At 39.1% G+C, this 18,067-nt stretch overlaps 1 protein-coding gene across 1 annotated transcript in view; it reads right to left on the bottom strand.

The window, feature by feature from the left end:
- Positions 1-149: 149 nt before the first annotated feature.
- Positions 150-18,067, bottom strand: part of LOC126374339 (uncharacterized) — a 28,233-nt gene continuing 10,315 nt past the window's right edge. Inside the window, exons 6-12 of the mRNA XM_050020913.1 lie at positions 17,115-17,194; positions 16,355-16,565; positions 15,505-15,620; positions 14,123-14,251; positions 13,285-13,469; positions 11,972-12,141; positions 150-10,723 (exon numbers count right to left, since the gene is read on the bottom strand). Of these exons, the coding sequence (XP_049876870.1) occupies positions 10,556-10,723; positions 11,972-12,141; positions 13,285-13,469; positions 14,123-14,251; positions 15,505-15,620; positions 16,355-16,565; positions 17,115-17,194 (1,059 nt within the window). The 3' untranslated portion in view covers positions 150-10,555. The remainder of the gene's footprint in view (positions 10,724-11,971; positions 12,142-13,284; positions 13,470-14,122; positions 14,252-15,504; positions 15,621-16,354; positions 16,566-17,114; positions 17,195-18,067) is intronic.

The raw sequence follows: 18,067 nt of genomic DNA on the forward strand, positions 1-18,067 counted from the left end.
TAATTTTAATGTGGTGGTGGTGTGGTTCGAGCCTTCGAGGCTTTCGACCCCTAACGATGCAAGTGACGCGTACTGACTTGACCATAGTCGTGAAATTCCTATGAACATGGCTATTTATAACAAAATGGTATTGGAATAAAAAGCAGGAATACACATACAAACTTTATTTGGATAACGCTACGAAGAGATGTATAAAGGAACTGTCGCATCATATAATACTAAACCAAATAGCAACAAACAAAATACGTTTTTTGTTTTGTTACTTTACAAACCAGGGACTACTGAACTTCTCGTGTTAGTTCTCATACATGCTATGATACCATTACAATACACGATATGACAGCCGAAAGGTAAAATTACCTTTACGCCAATATTAATTTTGGTATGGAAACACAGATATTCGCGCCTGACTAGAAATAGCCACCCGGTCAAGTCACCGATGCGAACGCTCCTGTTAACACTACGTCTACAATAAATAAACTAATGAAACAAAAATACAAGTAAAAATAACGATTTGGTCCACAGACACTAGCTGCCTAATCTTAAAGTCGTTTACTTCAACAAGAAATAATTTTAAAGTTTATTATTTATTGGTCGACAAAAAAAAAGTAAAACTGAATACAGTTGGCAACAATTATCAAATTAGGTATTTTATTGGCAACATTTGCATGATTTTATTAGTTTTCCAAGAGAATAATTAAATTATGCCGTGAATAAATAAATTGTAATAATAATTAATACAACTCAGTGTTGCCAACCATACGTAGTTCATAGATAATGGTAAATGGTAACAAAGTTGTGATTAATTATCAAAATCAGCCGACATAAAGCTAAACAAGACCTACAAGTTTTTGTGTAATCTAAATCATGTAATTTTAAGAGCTGTTTTGAACATACCAACAGAAAATAATTAAATTGCGATAAAAGTGGATAAAAAAAAATAAAGAAGGGGTAATTTAATTTAAAAAAATATATAGTTTTTACTCATAATTCAAAAGCAAAATGTACACTTTGAAAACTTTTTAACTTTACATGATTTAGACAGCACACATTAAAATCATTAAAAATCACATACGGGTAGCTCAGAAGCTTAATTATTAGGAATATTAAGTACTATATACTAAGCTAGATAATAATTTGGTCATAGAGTAAATGCAATTTTCCGATGAAAGGTTCTCCACGTTACGATGAGATTTTGTTAAAATCAAACAGGGGCTTAAAACGACCACATCGGAGAAATTCATCTAAAAAACCAAAATTGCTATTTGACATTTGTTTGCTTTGCGCACTTTTAAAATATGCGCAATGTCAAATTGCAATATTGCTTTTATAGATGAATTGCTTCGATGTGGCCATTTAACCCCTTCAGATCACTTGTTTTTAGTGAGATTATTTTGTTGAATAGATATTTTCCTTAATCATACAATTTTTAGGAAATGTCAAAACGAAACTTTGATAATAGAAGATAATGAATAAAAGCGGTCAACAATCGTGCTCATTGTTACTTAAATAAAAAAAAAATCGAAAATAAACCAGGAAAAGAAATGAGATTGACTTTTAACTACCTTAGCCTGGCTTCTATTTCTAGATTTTAACACGTTCACTGTGTAAATGAAAATTGGACATCAACCCCTCATGTGCAATATTATTTTTAGATAAACATATTGGAATTTATGTACATAGACACACTATGGCAAGAAAAAATGTGCCCCATATGTGGGGCACGCACTTATAAGTTTCAAATTCATTGCCTCATATGTGGTTCATACACAGTGAACGTGTTAACATAAAAATGACAAATGGCGATAGTATAAATCAGGTAATATGTACTTTCATAATGTATTTTCGAAACACCACAGCCATATCATAACATAACGCACAAAAATCTTATCGTAAACAGGAAAACCCACGTGCAAAAGCTACTCGTTTAAGCTATTTATCCGTTAGAAGATCAGTAAATACTGTTGACTAAACACACAAACATTCGACGTAATATTCGTCCAAACACTCGATAGAAGTCGACAAAAATCAACAAAAGCCGTCAAGCTCATTACAAATAGAATATAATAATTATGCAGTCGGGACACCATTTAGGTCACATTTGACATTCGCAAGTATTTTTTACATTCAAAACCTCGTTAAGAAAGTCCCACGGCTTTACATACATCTGCCGGGTCTGCATGACAACCGCGCCGCGCGCGGTGCGAATTATATTGAGCGCTTCGACTAGTCGTTTGACGTCCATCTACGTAGATAGTATTCGTATCGTTTATTGGTCCAAGCGCTCGATAAAATTAACGCCGCGCGGTTGTCATGCAGACCCGGCATATGTCATGTCTGACCTTGGACCATAATTCATGCCATAAGGCCTTATTACACTACCCAATAAGGCCCAATGCTTCAGGATCGGGGAGTGTAATAGCTAATCCACCGATTAGTCGTGGCGCTGGCCACCGCCAGGGCTGCGATTTCGTCATACATTTTACGCCTGATGCAATAAGTGTAATAAGCCCTTTCATAGTATAAAGTAAAATATAGGCACGTGAGAATATATGGGACTAAGTAGTTTAGGGGTTCCCAAAGTGTGCGCCGCGGCGCTCTGCGGGCTTAGCACCGTAAGCGCGCGACTCTTTCTCGCCTCGACATACGTCACCCGTCACTTTCTCACAGTACTGCAGAGAAAGAGACAGACGATCTCTGTCGCGACGAGAAAGAGTCGCGTGCTTACGGTGCTAGGCCCGCTGGTGTGTCGTAGAAAGTAAAGAGGGGCGAAGTGAGTTCTATCATTATCCGAAACCACAAATATTCGCGGGTACCTATTTGAGCGTTCGCATCGGTAAATAATATAGCGTCGTGTCACTCTTTTTCGACCGTGATTTCAAATTTACAACGACGGTGGTAATCTACCATCGTCGCGCGCGTTTTCCTATCTCCCTCGAAGTAACCTAACCTAACAACTTAACTAGGGCAGGGCGCCGTTACAATACTAAACTTGTAACTGCGCCGCAGATGGAAAAAGAATGGGAACCCCTGGGGTAGTTAATGAATATCGAAAATGAGGCGTTCGCATTATCGTTCTAAGATAGTTATAAATTGATAGTCAAATGTGAAAAAGATTCGAAATTCGTTGGAAAGATCCATCCGAAATCTAGAAGTTGGAAAGAAATGGCATTAGGAACTCGTGACGTCACATGTTGCTAGTGCTATACAAGTTACATACAAAATCCGTTTTGCTAGAACGGGATGGAGCATTCCCCTACCATAACTTTAACCATAAATATCTCTGGTGTTAGAAAAGATATTGAAAAACGAATTTTAGATCTAGCTTCAACATGTTCTCGTGTGTAGATCAAATAAAATAGCATCACGGTTGTATCTCCGAAGGGCTGCGCAGAGGTGTACAGTCATGAACAATATAATGTACCCACTGTAGGACTCTGTCGCACTAACATATTTGACATTTAGTGAGACTTACAGTTAAATTTGTCAAAAAAGTTAATGTGACATGGTGCCTAAGCGTATACATATTAATGCTCGTGACCGTATAGTAAGTGGGGTGAGTAAACTGACGCAATAAAAAAACAGTCAATTATCATAGCCTATTATCTGTAGAAGTTAACTTTTTAGTTTTTACAGTGAAAGTTAAATGTGTATTTTTCTGTCAAATGTGACCTTATCCACCCCCCGATCAGTTAAGACTATAACAAGTTATTACTTTCAAATATCACAACACAGTAGCGCAAATTAAGCCGTATACAAGAATAAAGCTGCCATTTTAAAAATAAAACGGTTTGACATTTTTGCAGGACATAAAACGTACAGATAATAAAGCTTACCTACTTTAAAATTAAATTAAGAATATTTTAAAATCCAGCCAGACTTCGTATGTAAAACTAAACTAGGGGCTAGACGGTTAGCTTGCGTGTGTCGCATCGACCAATGGGAATTATAGAACATAGCCATACTACTTAAGTGATCCTTTTTTCAATTTTTACACCATTACATCCCCCTCCGGTTGATTGCGGGGAGGCCCATCAGTGGGATGTATAGGCTATTTTATGCTCTCGTAGTAGGGATAAGTTCCCATCGTTATGGTCAGATTCTCGAGCAATGTTGATTAGAATAATTAACACAATTATCCTTGATAGAAACAGAGGGGTGAAAAACGCGACATCGAAGCAATTCATCTATAAAGCAATGTTGCAATGTGACATTTGCGCATATAAAACTTAAGTTCGTATTGCCAATAAATGTCAAAAAGCAATATTACTTTTTTAGATGAATTGCTTTGATGATGTGGCCCTTTGAACCCCCAAGAGGTTAATAATAAATAATACGCCGGTTTTTCTTTTACTATCTGTACGTTTTGTGTACATACATGGTGTTAGCTACATCGTAACGAATACTGAGGGGAATGATTCAGACCATGATTCTGAGTTAATATCAAGTGCAATTTGCTGTCACAAAATACACGATATTTTTTTCGTTTTTTTAAATTATTTTGAATTATATACTTTTGCGACGGAAAATTCAACTTCATACTAACTCAGAATAATCAGCTGAATCACCCCTCTCAGTATTTGTTACGATGTTGGAAAATTTGACATCAACTCAGAAACATGGTCTGAATCATCCTTAAGTATAATATATAATATTATAAACAAGTTTTCGTTACGATGTCACTAACACCCTGTATAAACATTTGCCGCGTTACAATCATTATGTTTCGTAGCAGCAAAGTAATAATGCATTACAAATACATACATTATCAGTTACAATACAACTATGAATTAATTGCTCAAACGCCACATATTTACACATATGCTCAGCCGATCAAATAACTAATTAACTAATACTGTTCTACACCTTGCTAAACCTTTCCAAAATTGAGTCTTGTCCCTCAGTCTTATCTATATCGCTTGTTATATCTCTTATAGAGCGTCAAGGATCGTGGCCACAATCAGAATTAACACATACATAGTTGCACCTAATTCCCACCGGGGTAAGCAGAGACTATAGAATTCCATTTGCTTCGATCATGACACACTTCTCTTGCATCCTTCACATTCATCAAACGTTTTCAGAATAGCACTAAACCTTGAGGAGATCGGTGGCGCAGCGGTAAACGCGCTCGGTCTGCGATTGTTGAAGTTAAGTAATTTTCGCGAAGGCCGGTCATAGGATGGGTGACCACAAAAAAAATATCTTGAACTCCTCCGTGCTTCGGAAGGCACGTTAAGCCGTTGGTCCCGGCTGCATTAGCAGTCGTTAATAACCATCAATCCGCACTGGGCCCGCGTGATGGTTTAAGGCCCGATCTCCCTATCCATCCATAGGGAAGGCCCGTGCCCCAGCAGTGGGGACGTTAATGGGCTGATGACGACTAAACCTTTTCTAACATACATACATACATAAGATCACGCCTATGCTCCGTTGGGGGTAGGCAGACACCACGGAATTCCACTTACTACAATCCTGACACATTACTTTCGCTACCTCCACTCTCATCAAAGACTTAATTCATGCTCACCTTTTCTATCGCCGTCCCCAATTTGGTCCATGTACGTCGGTAGGTACTAATATTCTATGAAAACGTAACTTTTGACAGTTTAAAATGGACAATGTATAGAGCAGGGTATAATAAAACCAGGTATGCTCAATCATATGAAAAGCCGCCATTGCTAGCCGTTTGATGACGTAAGTGTTACCCTTAAATTGGTATCTCCAATATTCCAAGGACTCAAATTTTATTATTGAAAATTAAGGGTGGTATTAATAAACTAATCTCAGCTGAGACTGCCCTCAGGACCAAGCTCAAGTGCCTGTTTTTATATGAGAACTGTCACATTGACACGATCTTGAGAGCAGTCTCGAAGCTGAAGTTAGTTTATTAATACCGCCCTAAGTGAATTACTGACTAAGGGTGGTATTAATGAACTAATCTCAGCTTCGAGACTGCCCTCAAGATCATGTCAATGTGACAGTTGTCATATAAAAACAGGGACTTGAGCATGATAAATGATCTTGAGGGCAGTTTTAGCTGAGATTCGTTTATTAATACCACCCTTAGGTACCTAATTACTTGACACATATGTATAAATAATTAAAACTGTATATTTTAATAAAAGTTCAAAATTGCCTTGCGTAGTAAATTAAATAGGTTTTTGTATCATCATCATCAGCCGTACGACGCCCACTGCTGGGCATAGGCCTCCCGCAAGGATCTCCACGACGATCGGTTTTTGTATCGTGGGTATCTAATTTATTTTTTATAAAATGGCAACGAAGGCTGATATGACGTCAGCGCGGCTAACCTTGAAATGTTAGCTGTCACTTTTGAGCATACTTGGTCTTATTATACCATGGTCTGAAGATGGTGCACACTCGCGCCCCCCTGTCATCCACGCGCCACAACATCCTTGTCGTCCTATACCTTGGAGATTAAAAGGTCACGTTAAAGAAATTAATCTAAAAAGCAATACTTCTTTTTGAAAGGAGACTGGTCATTTCTGTCCTAGACCCGGCGCGAAAGAAACTTATCTCATTATGCAATAAAGTATATTTGATTTGATCTCATAATGTTCGTAAAATTAGGTAAATTAAATCTAAAAAAAAATCCCCTGGAGTGTGACCTGTAAATAACTTAATAAATTATTTCTATGTGTTTTAACTGGTTATAATGGATTTTAATGTTTGTTCAATAAAAAAATAAATAAACATAAAAATAAACGAAAAACTAAAAAAATAAATAAATAAACATAAAAATAAACTAAAAATAAAATGTTGCGCCTTTACAAAAACTCTAGGCAAATTCAGTATGTTCGCCAAATATTTCAGCGATCCGGACATTTTAGATTTACTTTACCTAATTTTACGAATATTATGAGATAAGTTTCATTCGCGCCGGGCCTGGGTTAATTTTGTATGGGCCGTGACCAGCCTCCTTTCTTGACATAGCGCACTTACTTCTAAATGCTTGATTTCAAGTTGCAATATTGATTTTTAGAATAATTGCTTCTATGCGGCCTTTTTAACCCGCCCTTATCACTATATTTTTGGCAGTGACATTAGCATTCAACATATACAAAACATACTATCACTTCCCTAGATTTATCTACAAACACTTTAGGCTAATTATGTGGATCTGCAGTGTTTAATACTTTACGGTACACGTCTCAATGGCGCCATCTAGTGACTAACTTCAATAATATTTGTCTATGGTAACATTTGAAGTACTTCAAATACTCAAAAAATTTTTTGCCTTTAGGCAGGTTTTGGCTAAGTTTTAGACCTTAGGCCGTCAAATTTATCTAAACTACGCACATCCAGAGATCCACATGATATCAGCTCCCAACTAGTTTGGAATGAAACCCCACCCTTAACATACAATTTGGCTACATCGACTAATCACACACCGCGAGGGACACCTACTTTGACATATTTCGCGGTAAGCTTAATATTAATTTATGCTTCTATTAAAAAGAAAAAGTAAATTCGTTAAGCCCGTCCAGTGTCAAAGAAACGGATTAATCCTATGAAATGGTTAATAAAATCGTTGATAATATACTTAAGATATTCAAACATACTACTTGTATGAAACAACACGCCACGAATGAAAGCTCAATTGTCTTATCCACTAGACTTATTTTACATTGTGGCTCTGTATCATCTTCGGGTTACATCGTCCATTAAAATACAGTTCATTCGGCTTACACTCTGCTACATCCAAAAGACATTACACTTTATTACGTTTTTACCTTAAAGTCTTAAGTAAATCTAGAAAAACGTTCCTGCTAATGTGTTTTACCTATAATTGGACACTACATTAATTATTTACAAGCGTTTGAGTCTTTTTTTTTTAATAATATTTTTATATTCCATTCCAAAAGGTACATTTTAAAGTGTCTCAAAATGTTTTGGGTATTTTGTGTTTTATTTGTCTTAAAATTATTATTATAAAGTTACGAAAGGCGGAATTTTATTTTACCCGATTATTTCAATGCACTTGTCTTCTGCTGAAGTGTTGTCATGACTTCTTTTGAAATAGAATATAAAAGTATCCTTACAGAGAGCCTTAATGTCAGTCTCGAATCAGTCGAATTATTAGTACTCAAATAAAGTACAGTCTTTTAATTTTGAATGTGACTAGACATTTATCTTTTTCTAGCAAGATCAAAAATATGGCCCAATGTTTGTATCCAAGGTCGTTTAGTTTAAAACGAGAATTAACAATTTCTGGTTTGGAAACTTGTCCTTTGGCTGCAAGTTTTCAATTTTGTTTGGTTTCCATCTCATTAAAATGCATAAGAAATCATTGTCATTTGTATGAGAAAGTCCAGTATAAGTTACGTTTACTTAAAAAGACTATGATTATGATAAAACTCCATCCCTAACTTTAAAGTCAACAAAATTTTTTCAACAGGCAGGCAAAAATCACCATATTGTTTAAATTTACTTAATTTAATATTCTCAAGTCATGGTTCATGCTCTAACGCAAAAAGTTTATCAAAAATATATCGATTTTACGTATATTTTAAAAGGGGGAACGTTAACTTTAAAATAGGGACGTTAGTTTGGTTTTGGCGCAACATGGAAGCTAAAGCGATAGCTATTTAACGCTGTCATTCCGGATGCTGATCCTACTATCGAAATGCGTTCATTTGTTCGAATACGAGTATTGCGTGAACGCCTTTCAATAGTGGAATCAGCCTCCGGTATCAGAGTCATCAGAGATCAAAAATCCTGACGTGTAAGGGTTGAACTGCATCTTCTTAACTTTCCTATGCTTCTATCCTTTTCTGACACTCAGAACCGTCATTTGTTAGAGCGAGATAATGCGTCGCATTCCCGCTCTTTATCTCACTCTAGCAAATTACGGTTCTAAGTGAGAGAATAGGATAGAAGCATAGGATGTAAAAATAAAAATACACTATCGATAACGCTCATCGACAGCAATAATACACAACACTACGCGCCGTCTACGTCACTCCATAAGGCCCGTGAGTGCGAAAGGGAGCGAAGCTCTCGCGGCACTGCTCCCACGTTTTATGGTCGAGTCTGCAGCGAGGTATGGCGCAGGGTATAGTTCAACCCTAAAGCCGCTTGTTTGAATCTCATCCGATGGTTAAGCGATCACGTGGTTTAGTGTGGAACACGCGTACATAGTAAATGGCTATTAGAAATTTGTAATTACTACACAAAAATCCGCCATAAATATAGCTATTTCTTTCGACTTACAAATTGCTGCCAGTTATTTAAAAGACTTTAATCGCAAGAATCCAGCATTCTTGAAACTTTCTCTTTGTAACCTTTTTAGTGCTGTGATAAAAACATTGTTCGGGACTGTGTATGGGTTACTAAAATACCGTCAATAAATGAATAAAAACATTAATGTTTTATGGTCACATTTGAAATTGTTTCATTGCATGCTTCGTACGAGGCAACAAACATATCACAGACCTCCATACTAACAACCGTATTCTAAGATGTTATCTAGAAACTTCCTTCACACGTCTCGGCCTCAGCTGAGCATTTTGCTATTTTAAGTGGACATTTACTCCTTCAGCTTGAGGACTTTACTCACTGAACTCGAGGATATCATACTGTTTACCGTGGTAAAAGAAGACCAGGGGGTTACCGTTCCTATTGCTTCTATCCTTTTCTGACACTCAGAACCGTCATTTGCTAGAGCGAGATAATGCGACTTCACGCGGCGGAATCAACGAGGCAATCGTAGTGCGGTCGTATTCCCGCTCTTTATCGCGCTCTAGCAAATGACGGTTCTGAGAGCGATAATAGGATAGAAGCATAGGATGTAGTTCAACCCTGAAGCGACCTGGGGGGTTAAAATGGCCACATCGAAGCAATTCATCCTAAGAAACCAATATTGCTATTTGACATTTGTTTGCATTGCGCACTTATTTTTATATGCGCAAATGTCAAATTGCAATATTGGTTTCTTAGGATGAATTGCTTCGATGTGGCCATTTTTTAACCCCCCAGGTATGCTCAATTCTATGACAAGACGCCATTGCTAGCCCTATGATGACGTAAGTGTTACCACTGTGTTACCGTTAAATTGGTATCTCCTACATTTCAAGGACGTAAATTTTATTATTGAATTAAGTGAATTACTAAGTATTTATCACATATAATAACTATTACTTATCACATATATAAAAATCATTAAAACTGTAAGTAAATCTTTTACTAAGAGTTCAAAACTTCCTTGCGAAGTAAATATAAAAACATTGGTCGTGGGTAATTTATTTTTCACGAAATGGCAACCCAGGGCGGGATGACGTCAGCTGGGCTAACCTTGAAATGTTAGCTGTCACTTTTGAGCATACCTGCGGGCTTGGCACCGTAAGCGCGCGACTCTTTCTCGCCTCGACATACGTCACCCGTCACTCTCTCACAGTACTGCACAGAAAGAGACAGACGATCTCTGTCGCGGCGAGAAAGAGTCGCGTGCTTACGGTGCTAAGCCCGTTGGTTTTCTTATACCATGGCTGGAGTTAACATTTTAGAATACTGGTGTATTTACTCATGGTGTTCAGGCGAGGTTCGTCTTCGGCGACATGACGATGTAGTGATGTTCGATGGGCGCTGCCGGTATTACGGGAGACATCGGCATGTACTCGCTCTCCGCGATTCTGTCTTTCAACATCTTTGTCAATTGATCGTTAATCGATCGTTGTTGAAGGATTACGTCCACGATTTCCTGGAAAAACAGCGTTTTTGTGTTAATGGGCGACTCTCCAGGGTACGTCCCTTAAAATCAATATAGATGGCGCTATATGGACGAGCACTAGTCCAGTATTTGTATATAGGTTAAGTTAGGAATGATTATGAATTACGTGTAAAAGTGTTTTTGTCTGTTGGCAAACCTAATAAATAAATGAATATACAGTTTCTTCTTCGTATAACCTTCTAGTTTCACGGATAACAGACATATGCATTTTTCATCTTTTTTTTTGGATACAAATGATGACCCTTTTTATTCCACACAGGCACAATTACATCTTCCACCCATTATTATTATTCTGATCAAAATAAAGAGAAGCAATATAGGTAGCAACATAATTATATACAGGGTGTTACTGACATCGTAACGAAAACTGAGGTAGATGATTCAAACGTGAATTCAAGCTCATAAACTAGAATTCAGTGGTTTAGAGGTCGAGCCGGGAATCAAACCCGTGACACTAAGTTGCAAGTCACGCGTTTTCCGAACTGGGCCACCAGGATACACTATACAGGAGTGATGCTGTTTGTTGACAATTGCAACATAAAAACACCTAATTAAAACACATAATAACGGGTTCTTACCGCGTTTAAATCAGGGATATGAGACTCTCGATATGTCGACACTGTTGCAAGTGTCATGATCACCCGTTATTATGTGTTTTAATTATGATAATAACCGCGTAAACTTAAAACAATGTATAAAAAATCATCATCATCATCAATTTAAGAGCCACGCTCTTGTCGGTGTAGCATTTTCCATTCCAGTCTATCAAAGGCCAATTCCTTGACTTTATAAAAAATACGTTTTAAAAAAAGGTTATAAAAAAAACCTTTATTTTTTAATTATTTTTATATTCATCGATCTATCTCTTAATATGATTTGATTTTTGTTTAGATTTAAGGTTATTATTTTTTATGTTTTAGTATTTTTTAAGGCACAGCTGAAAATTAGAGTTGTGGCACTCCCTCAATGTCAGAACGGAGTATCACAACATTTTGCTGAGCTGATGTCCCTGTTTAGAGATAAGGTTTAAATTTATTATTTTGTTCACTCTTCTATACTGTGTACCTACCTACTTATTTCTAAAAATAATTAAAGCGAATTACATGCGAAGTGGCAAAATAATCAGCGTATTTGCTACAGTCTACGAGTGGTGAAACTAATTAAACCACACACTCATCCTTGAACAATGTTATGTTAATATACAGTAACAAAACCCACCTTAGGCAACGCCAAAGCGGCGACCGCGTCATCATTGAACTCTATCGACAGGTCTCCGTCGAACTCGTCCAGAAATTCGTTGTTATCTTCCAAACACTCCACGGACTTGGAACACCGGTTCGTGGTCACATGTTCCGTTTCGTCCAGAAACTCACAACTCTTCGTCTCGCCTTTAAAAATAATAAAAGAGTTCATTTCGGGTTCATCTCTCTTGTGGGTCATCAACCCTGGTGTCAGGGTCACAATTGAGCCTTGGCTCATGTAACGACTACTACTTACATAAGTAAATACTACTTAAATAAATAGTAGTCAGGGCCTACTCATCACATCATCAATTTAATAGCCACGCTCTTGTCGGTGCAGCATTTTCCATGCTACTTGTTAAGGGAAAAGAGGACAGTGGTTTCCCTCTTACCTTCCGCCCCGCAGTACTTTGTCTGACGCGAGTGGGATGGCGCCCAGAGTACTCTATTACAAAGCCATACTAGGACCTACTGCTTAACGCATTTTTGTTGTTTTTGATTTAGAAATACTGGCGTGTGAAGTCACCAATAAAAGCGGTCCACACTCCTACTCATTGTTACTTATAATTAAAATTCGAAAATAAGCTTCAATAATTTAAAAACTATTGTTTAGTGTAGAATTTTATAATTTGTCTTCGGTCAAAGATTAATTACACATACCAAAAATTAAAATTAAAAAATAAATTGGGAATTATTTAAAAACTATTTTTTTAGATTAGAATTTTATAATTTGTCTACGACACAGTCAAATACACTATTTAAATAAGTTAATATTGAGGTGAATGAGTTGTATTGGGCGCCTTGCACAATCGAAACAACATTAATTGCAACATTAAGAGAAAATTAAATCGAAAAAAAATCTGACTCAGACGAGACTTGACCCCTTTTTTTTATCTTTACGATATATAATGACGATAAATCGAATAAAATCAAAGATCAAAAAAAGAATTCCATATGGACAGGAGGAGAATCCGGTGGTGTAATGGTAAACACGCTCGTCCCGGCTTGACAAGAGCTGTGTTCAAGTCCCGTCCGACTCAGATATTTTTCGATTTAATTTTTCTCTTTGTGTGTTACCGGCGTGCGTGTATGAAGCGATTGATGAATGTGGAGGAAGCAAGAGAAAAGTGTCAGGATCGAAGCAAATGGAATTCTATAGTCTCTGCTTACCCCGGTGGGAAATAGGCGTGAGTTTATGTGTGTATGTATGTTTCTCTTTGTGAGTTTCCCTAAGCACGCTATTAAACAAAAAAAGCAATATTAACCTAGGAGGACAGTATATAAACGTACCTTTGCTTAGGCTGCCGTTAGTAATCTTCAAGTTTTTCATCTTTCGACTGACTTTGAAGTTTTTGAATATATCTCTTGTGGGAGTGAAGTCGAACTTCTTTTTCTTCGTCTCGACGTCTTTGTTCTCTTTGGACGTGTCGGATTTGGGTGACGACGCTATGCGGGAGTCGCTCTTCAGTCTTTTCCTGTGGAGTACAAAATATGGTTTGGTTTGATTCGATAAGCAGAGATCTATTATAAAATTCTAGTCAAACATATATTATGAAATTCTGATGAATAAATAAAGACAGATCTAAAGTTGACACAAAACGTTTTCTTGTTTCTGTTTAACTTATTTATGAATTTTAATAATGAAAAATGTTATAATAAGTGTGACATTTTGTCACGTTTTTTCCAAAGTAATTTCATGTTTTGACGTTTACTAAAAGGTAACTGATTTGACTAGTAAGAAAGTAGCCTATTACACTAACACACCCAGATATACACTTTCGGGGCACTGTCCATCTACACCTTATATCTGAACTATAAATAACTGCCTCCGTGGTCCAGTGGTTGAGCGTTGGACTCACGATCCGGAGACCTCGGTTTCGATTCCGGTGGGGACATATCACAAAAATCACTTTGTGATCCCTAGTTTGGTTAGGACGTTACAGGTTGATCATCTGATTGTCCGAAAGTAAGACGATCCGTGCTACGGAAGGCACTTTAAGCCGAAGTCAGTAATCGTTACATGAGCCATGTCAGGGGCCTCTGGCGGCTCAATGATAACTCTGACACCAGGGTTGATAAGGCTGATATTCCACCTTACAACCCACACGATTAGAAGATTATTATTTACCTGAACACGCTGAAGGTCTTGTTCTTGTTGGGGGCGCTGACGCTGCAGCAGCGAGGCAGCGAGCCGAGCGAGCTGTGCCGCGTCACTGGGTCGCAGTTGACTGAGTTCCACATGCCCAGCTTGCTGCTTCTATATGAGGCAAGTATACAGAATGACATACAATATACAGGTTGTCCCAAGGTGTGTTGATGACCGCCCTGTAGTTCCGGGCGTAAAAGGCGACTGAAAAGGGAGACTGGGGATCGTGGGTTGATCTCCGGGAGGGACGGCAATGCGGCATGGCCTCGCATTGCTGTAAAACTGGGATGGCGTAGGGGTGGGGATCTACCCCGGGATGCGCTTTAATGAAAGCAAGTGCGAGGGGAGCACCGGTGCGTTCGACAGAGATCCCGGAGCTCCCTGACATGCACAGCAGAGGGCCATCGGAGGGGTTTTAGTCGGCAAGAGTCCGACATAACCTCGTTGCTCCCCCGGGCGACGAGGTATTGAGCCACTTGAGCTGTCTTTTTTACATACATACATACATAAACTCACGCCCGTAATCCCAAATGGGGTGGGCAGAGCCACAAGTAATCAAAGACAACTTGCAGCCACTGTTGATACGAAGTCCTAAGATGGATATGATGAACCTTATGGTGATAAGGGATCAGCCTATCGCCCATAACATTAGTCCATCATGTTAGCTGTCTTTTTTATTTCTGTTAATACGCCTAGCTACCCAAGGGAAACACACCAAAAAGACTTTATAAATTAACTAAAAACTTTTTACTTCGTGTGTGTTAACCCCATGAGGATTTCCTCTTCGTCACGAAAAAAAAGGTGTGTTGTTGAGTAACCATAATCCCATTTAAATGTCGAGCGATTATTTGCGGTTTATATAAAAAACAGCCTATACACGTACCACTGCGCACAGGCCTCCTGTCAATCAACCGGAGGGGTATGGAGCATACTCCACCACGCTGCTCCACTGCGGGTTGGTGGATTTGCGGTATATGGCCCAACAAACGTAGCTTAATTAATTAATGTACACCTGTATTCTATTTCAGTAATTTGGTATGTATACTACTACTCTTTGTTGAAATTCGCAAAATCCCGTTTTAGTCAGTACCTACGTCTTAAAAGGAACCTCCTTGCTCTTGTAGTTTCTGAGATTTCGTGATGAGTGAGTCAGTCAGTGAGTGAGTGACCTTTCGCTTTTATATAAACAGGGTGTTAGTGACATCGTAACGAATACTGAGGGGAGTGATTCAGACCACGAATCTGAGTTAATATAAAGTGGAATTTTCCGTCGCAAAAGTATGTAAAGTAGTAGTCTGAATCATCCGTCAAAGATTTGTTTACGATGCCAGTAACATTATGATATGATTAAAAGGTGCAGTCACCCGAAGGGCAGCCGCGGCGGCAGCGGCGGCGGCGGCGCGCGGCGCGGGCGCCGCACCGTGGCGTACACGCACTCCGACACGCACTCGTACGTCGGCTCCTCGCGGCGGCCGGGGCGCTGCGGGCGTGGGGACGGGAGGTAACATAACACGCACACACGCATGCACGCACGCACGCACACACGCACGCACGTACGCACGCACACACGCACGCACGTACGCACGCACGTACACACGCACGCACGCATATGAACAAAACACACACACAAAAATAAGAAGAGTAAGAAGAAGAAAGAGGAAAGAGAAGAGGGAGGGAAGAGTATAGAGTAAGATACACTTTGAATCGTCAATTTTTACATAACAAACGTCTCTTCCGCCTAAAACTACCGCAGCTTCTCACAACCTGTATAGTCGGGGAAAAGAAGCTCCAAGAAAAGCCTCGGCACAGGGCCTAGACGTTCTTTAAAGAATAACATAAATATTGTTATACAATTTAGTAATTTAGCTGCCTAATGGTGCTAATTCCTGTAAACACCATCTAATTTTATTTTAAGTTATATCTGTCATTTTCTTATCCGCCGAAAAGGAAAGGGACGGGCAATCGACAAGCATAAAATGTATGGAACACACGTCAATTTTAAGCACAAATCTAAAACAACCGTCTAAAAATTTTATATTGGCCAATAACCCGACAAAATGAAGACATCACACGTCAAACGGTTTGCATACTAGCGAGATACCTTTTTGATTCGCCCGGGTTCATACATTCATTTACTCATTCTTCCTAAAATTAAGAGCTGTCAATCATCCGTCCCTTTTCGTTTCGGCGTATTTAGTTATTCACAAAGTTTACCTTCATAACGCCGTCTATGGTGTCCCCGCCCATATGGCAGTACGTGTCCGCCGGGGGGGAGTTGGGGGTGTCTGGGGTGTCCGGGGTGTGGGGAATGTCAGGGGTGTCTGGAGTGTCAGGTGTGTGGGAGGTGTCCGGGGGGTGCGGCAAGTCGGGGATCTCCTCGTAGATGCCTGATGCTATGGACAGCAGCGAGCGCCGGTCTGACATGCTGTGATAAAAATGTATACATTATTAGTTTTTACTTCCACTTAACAAGCCACATCAAAGCCACAAAAAAGAAATTTTGCTATTTGACATTTGTTTGCATTGCGCACTTACGTTTATATGCGCAAGTGTCAAATTGCAATCTTCTTCTTCTATCGTGTGGGTTGTGAGGTGGAGTACCAACCTCATCAACCCTGGTGTCAGGGTTACTACTGAGCCGTCAAAGGCCCCTGACATGGCTCAAATAATAATAAACCAAATAATAAATAAATTGCAATAATATTAGGATACATTACTCCGAAAGGCATTTCTCCGGAATGGGGGTTTTCTCACGACGTATTCCTTTACGGCTGAGCACGTGATAGTCATTTACGATTCAAAATTCGAAAACAAATATCGAAACTCATTAATTTAGGCTCGCCTCATTGGCTCGTCGTGTTGTTTTAGAATCCCAGGATTCGAACATGCGACCTCGGAGAGAGTCAAGCGTTATACAACTAGGCTGCCTCGGCTGTACGTGTATTGTATTAAACGTGAGTGTGTAGTGGCCCACCTGTGGTGCACGCGGGGCGGCGCCAGGTGGCCGGCGCCGGCGCAGCGGGACAGCGGCCCGCGGGGCAGCCGCTGCCACTCCTGAGGGTGAAGATAACGCCATCTTTAACACTTCTCTCTTCTATCGTGTGGGTTGTGAGGTGGAGTACCAATCTCGTCAACCCTGGTGTCTGGGTTACTATTGAGCCGCCAAAGGCCCCTGACGTGGCTCATGTAACGACTACTTACATCAGTAAGTAGTAACCGGGAGCAACAAAAAACAAAAAAAATGTGTTCGCGGCGTATCTTGTCACTAAGCGACGGCTTGTCAAGATCGAATTCAGTCGGAATGGGCGTATTGACGACCCTGTACGGTCACGAGTACTAATATGTATATACACTTTGACACCATGTCACATTAACTTTTTTGACAAATTAAATCGTAAGTCTCATTAAATGTCAAATATGATAGTGCGACAGGGTTCTAAAGTGGGTACATGATATTGCTCTTTATTTTAACAACCATAACATCTTAATTTGAGGGAACGAACTTAATGAATATACAACAACACACAATAACACAACAACAACATAAACAACTACAACTTTATAAATAATTTTGATTTTTTTTTTGAATTTTTGAATGTACATACGTTTTAACGACATGGTTTGAACACTTTTTTAGAAAAAAAAAAAAACCTTAGCGACTGTGAGTCTATTTGTTTATAGAATGTTCATCATCATCATCATCACATTAACGTCCCCACTGCTGGGGCACGGGCCTTCCCTATGGATGGATAGAGAAATCGGGCCTTAAACCATCACGCGGGCCCAGTGCGGATTGATGGTTATTAACGACTGCTAATGCAGCCGGGACCAACGGCTTAACGTGCCATCCGAAGCACGGAGGAGCTCAAGATGAAAAGTTTTTTTTTGTGGTCACACATCCTATGACCGGCCTTTGCGAAAGTTGCT

This window comes from Pectinophora gossypiella, chromosome 17 (assembly GCF_024362695.1).
Source record: "Pectinophora gossypiella chromosome 17, ilPecGoss1.1, whole genome shotgun sequence".
Taxonomy (NCBI): domain Eukaryota; kingdom Metazoa; phylum Arthropoda; class Insecta; order Lepidoptera; family Gelechiidae; genus Pectinophora; species Pectinophora gossypiella.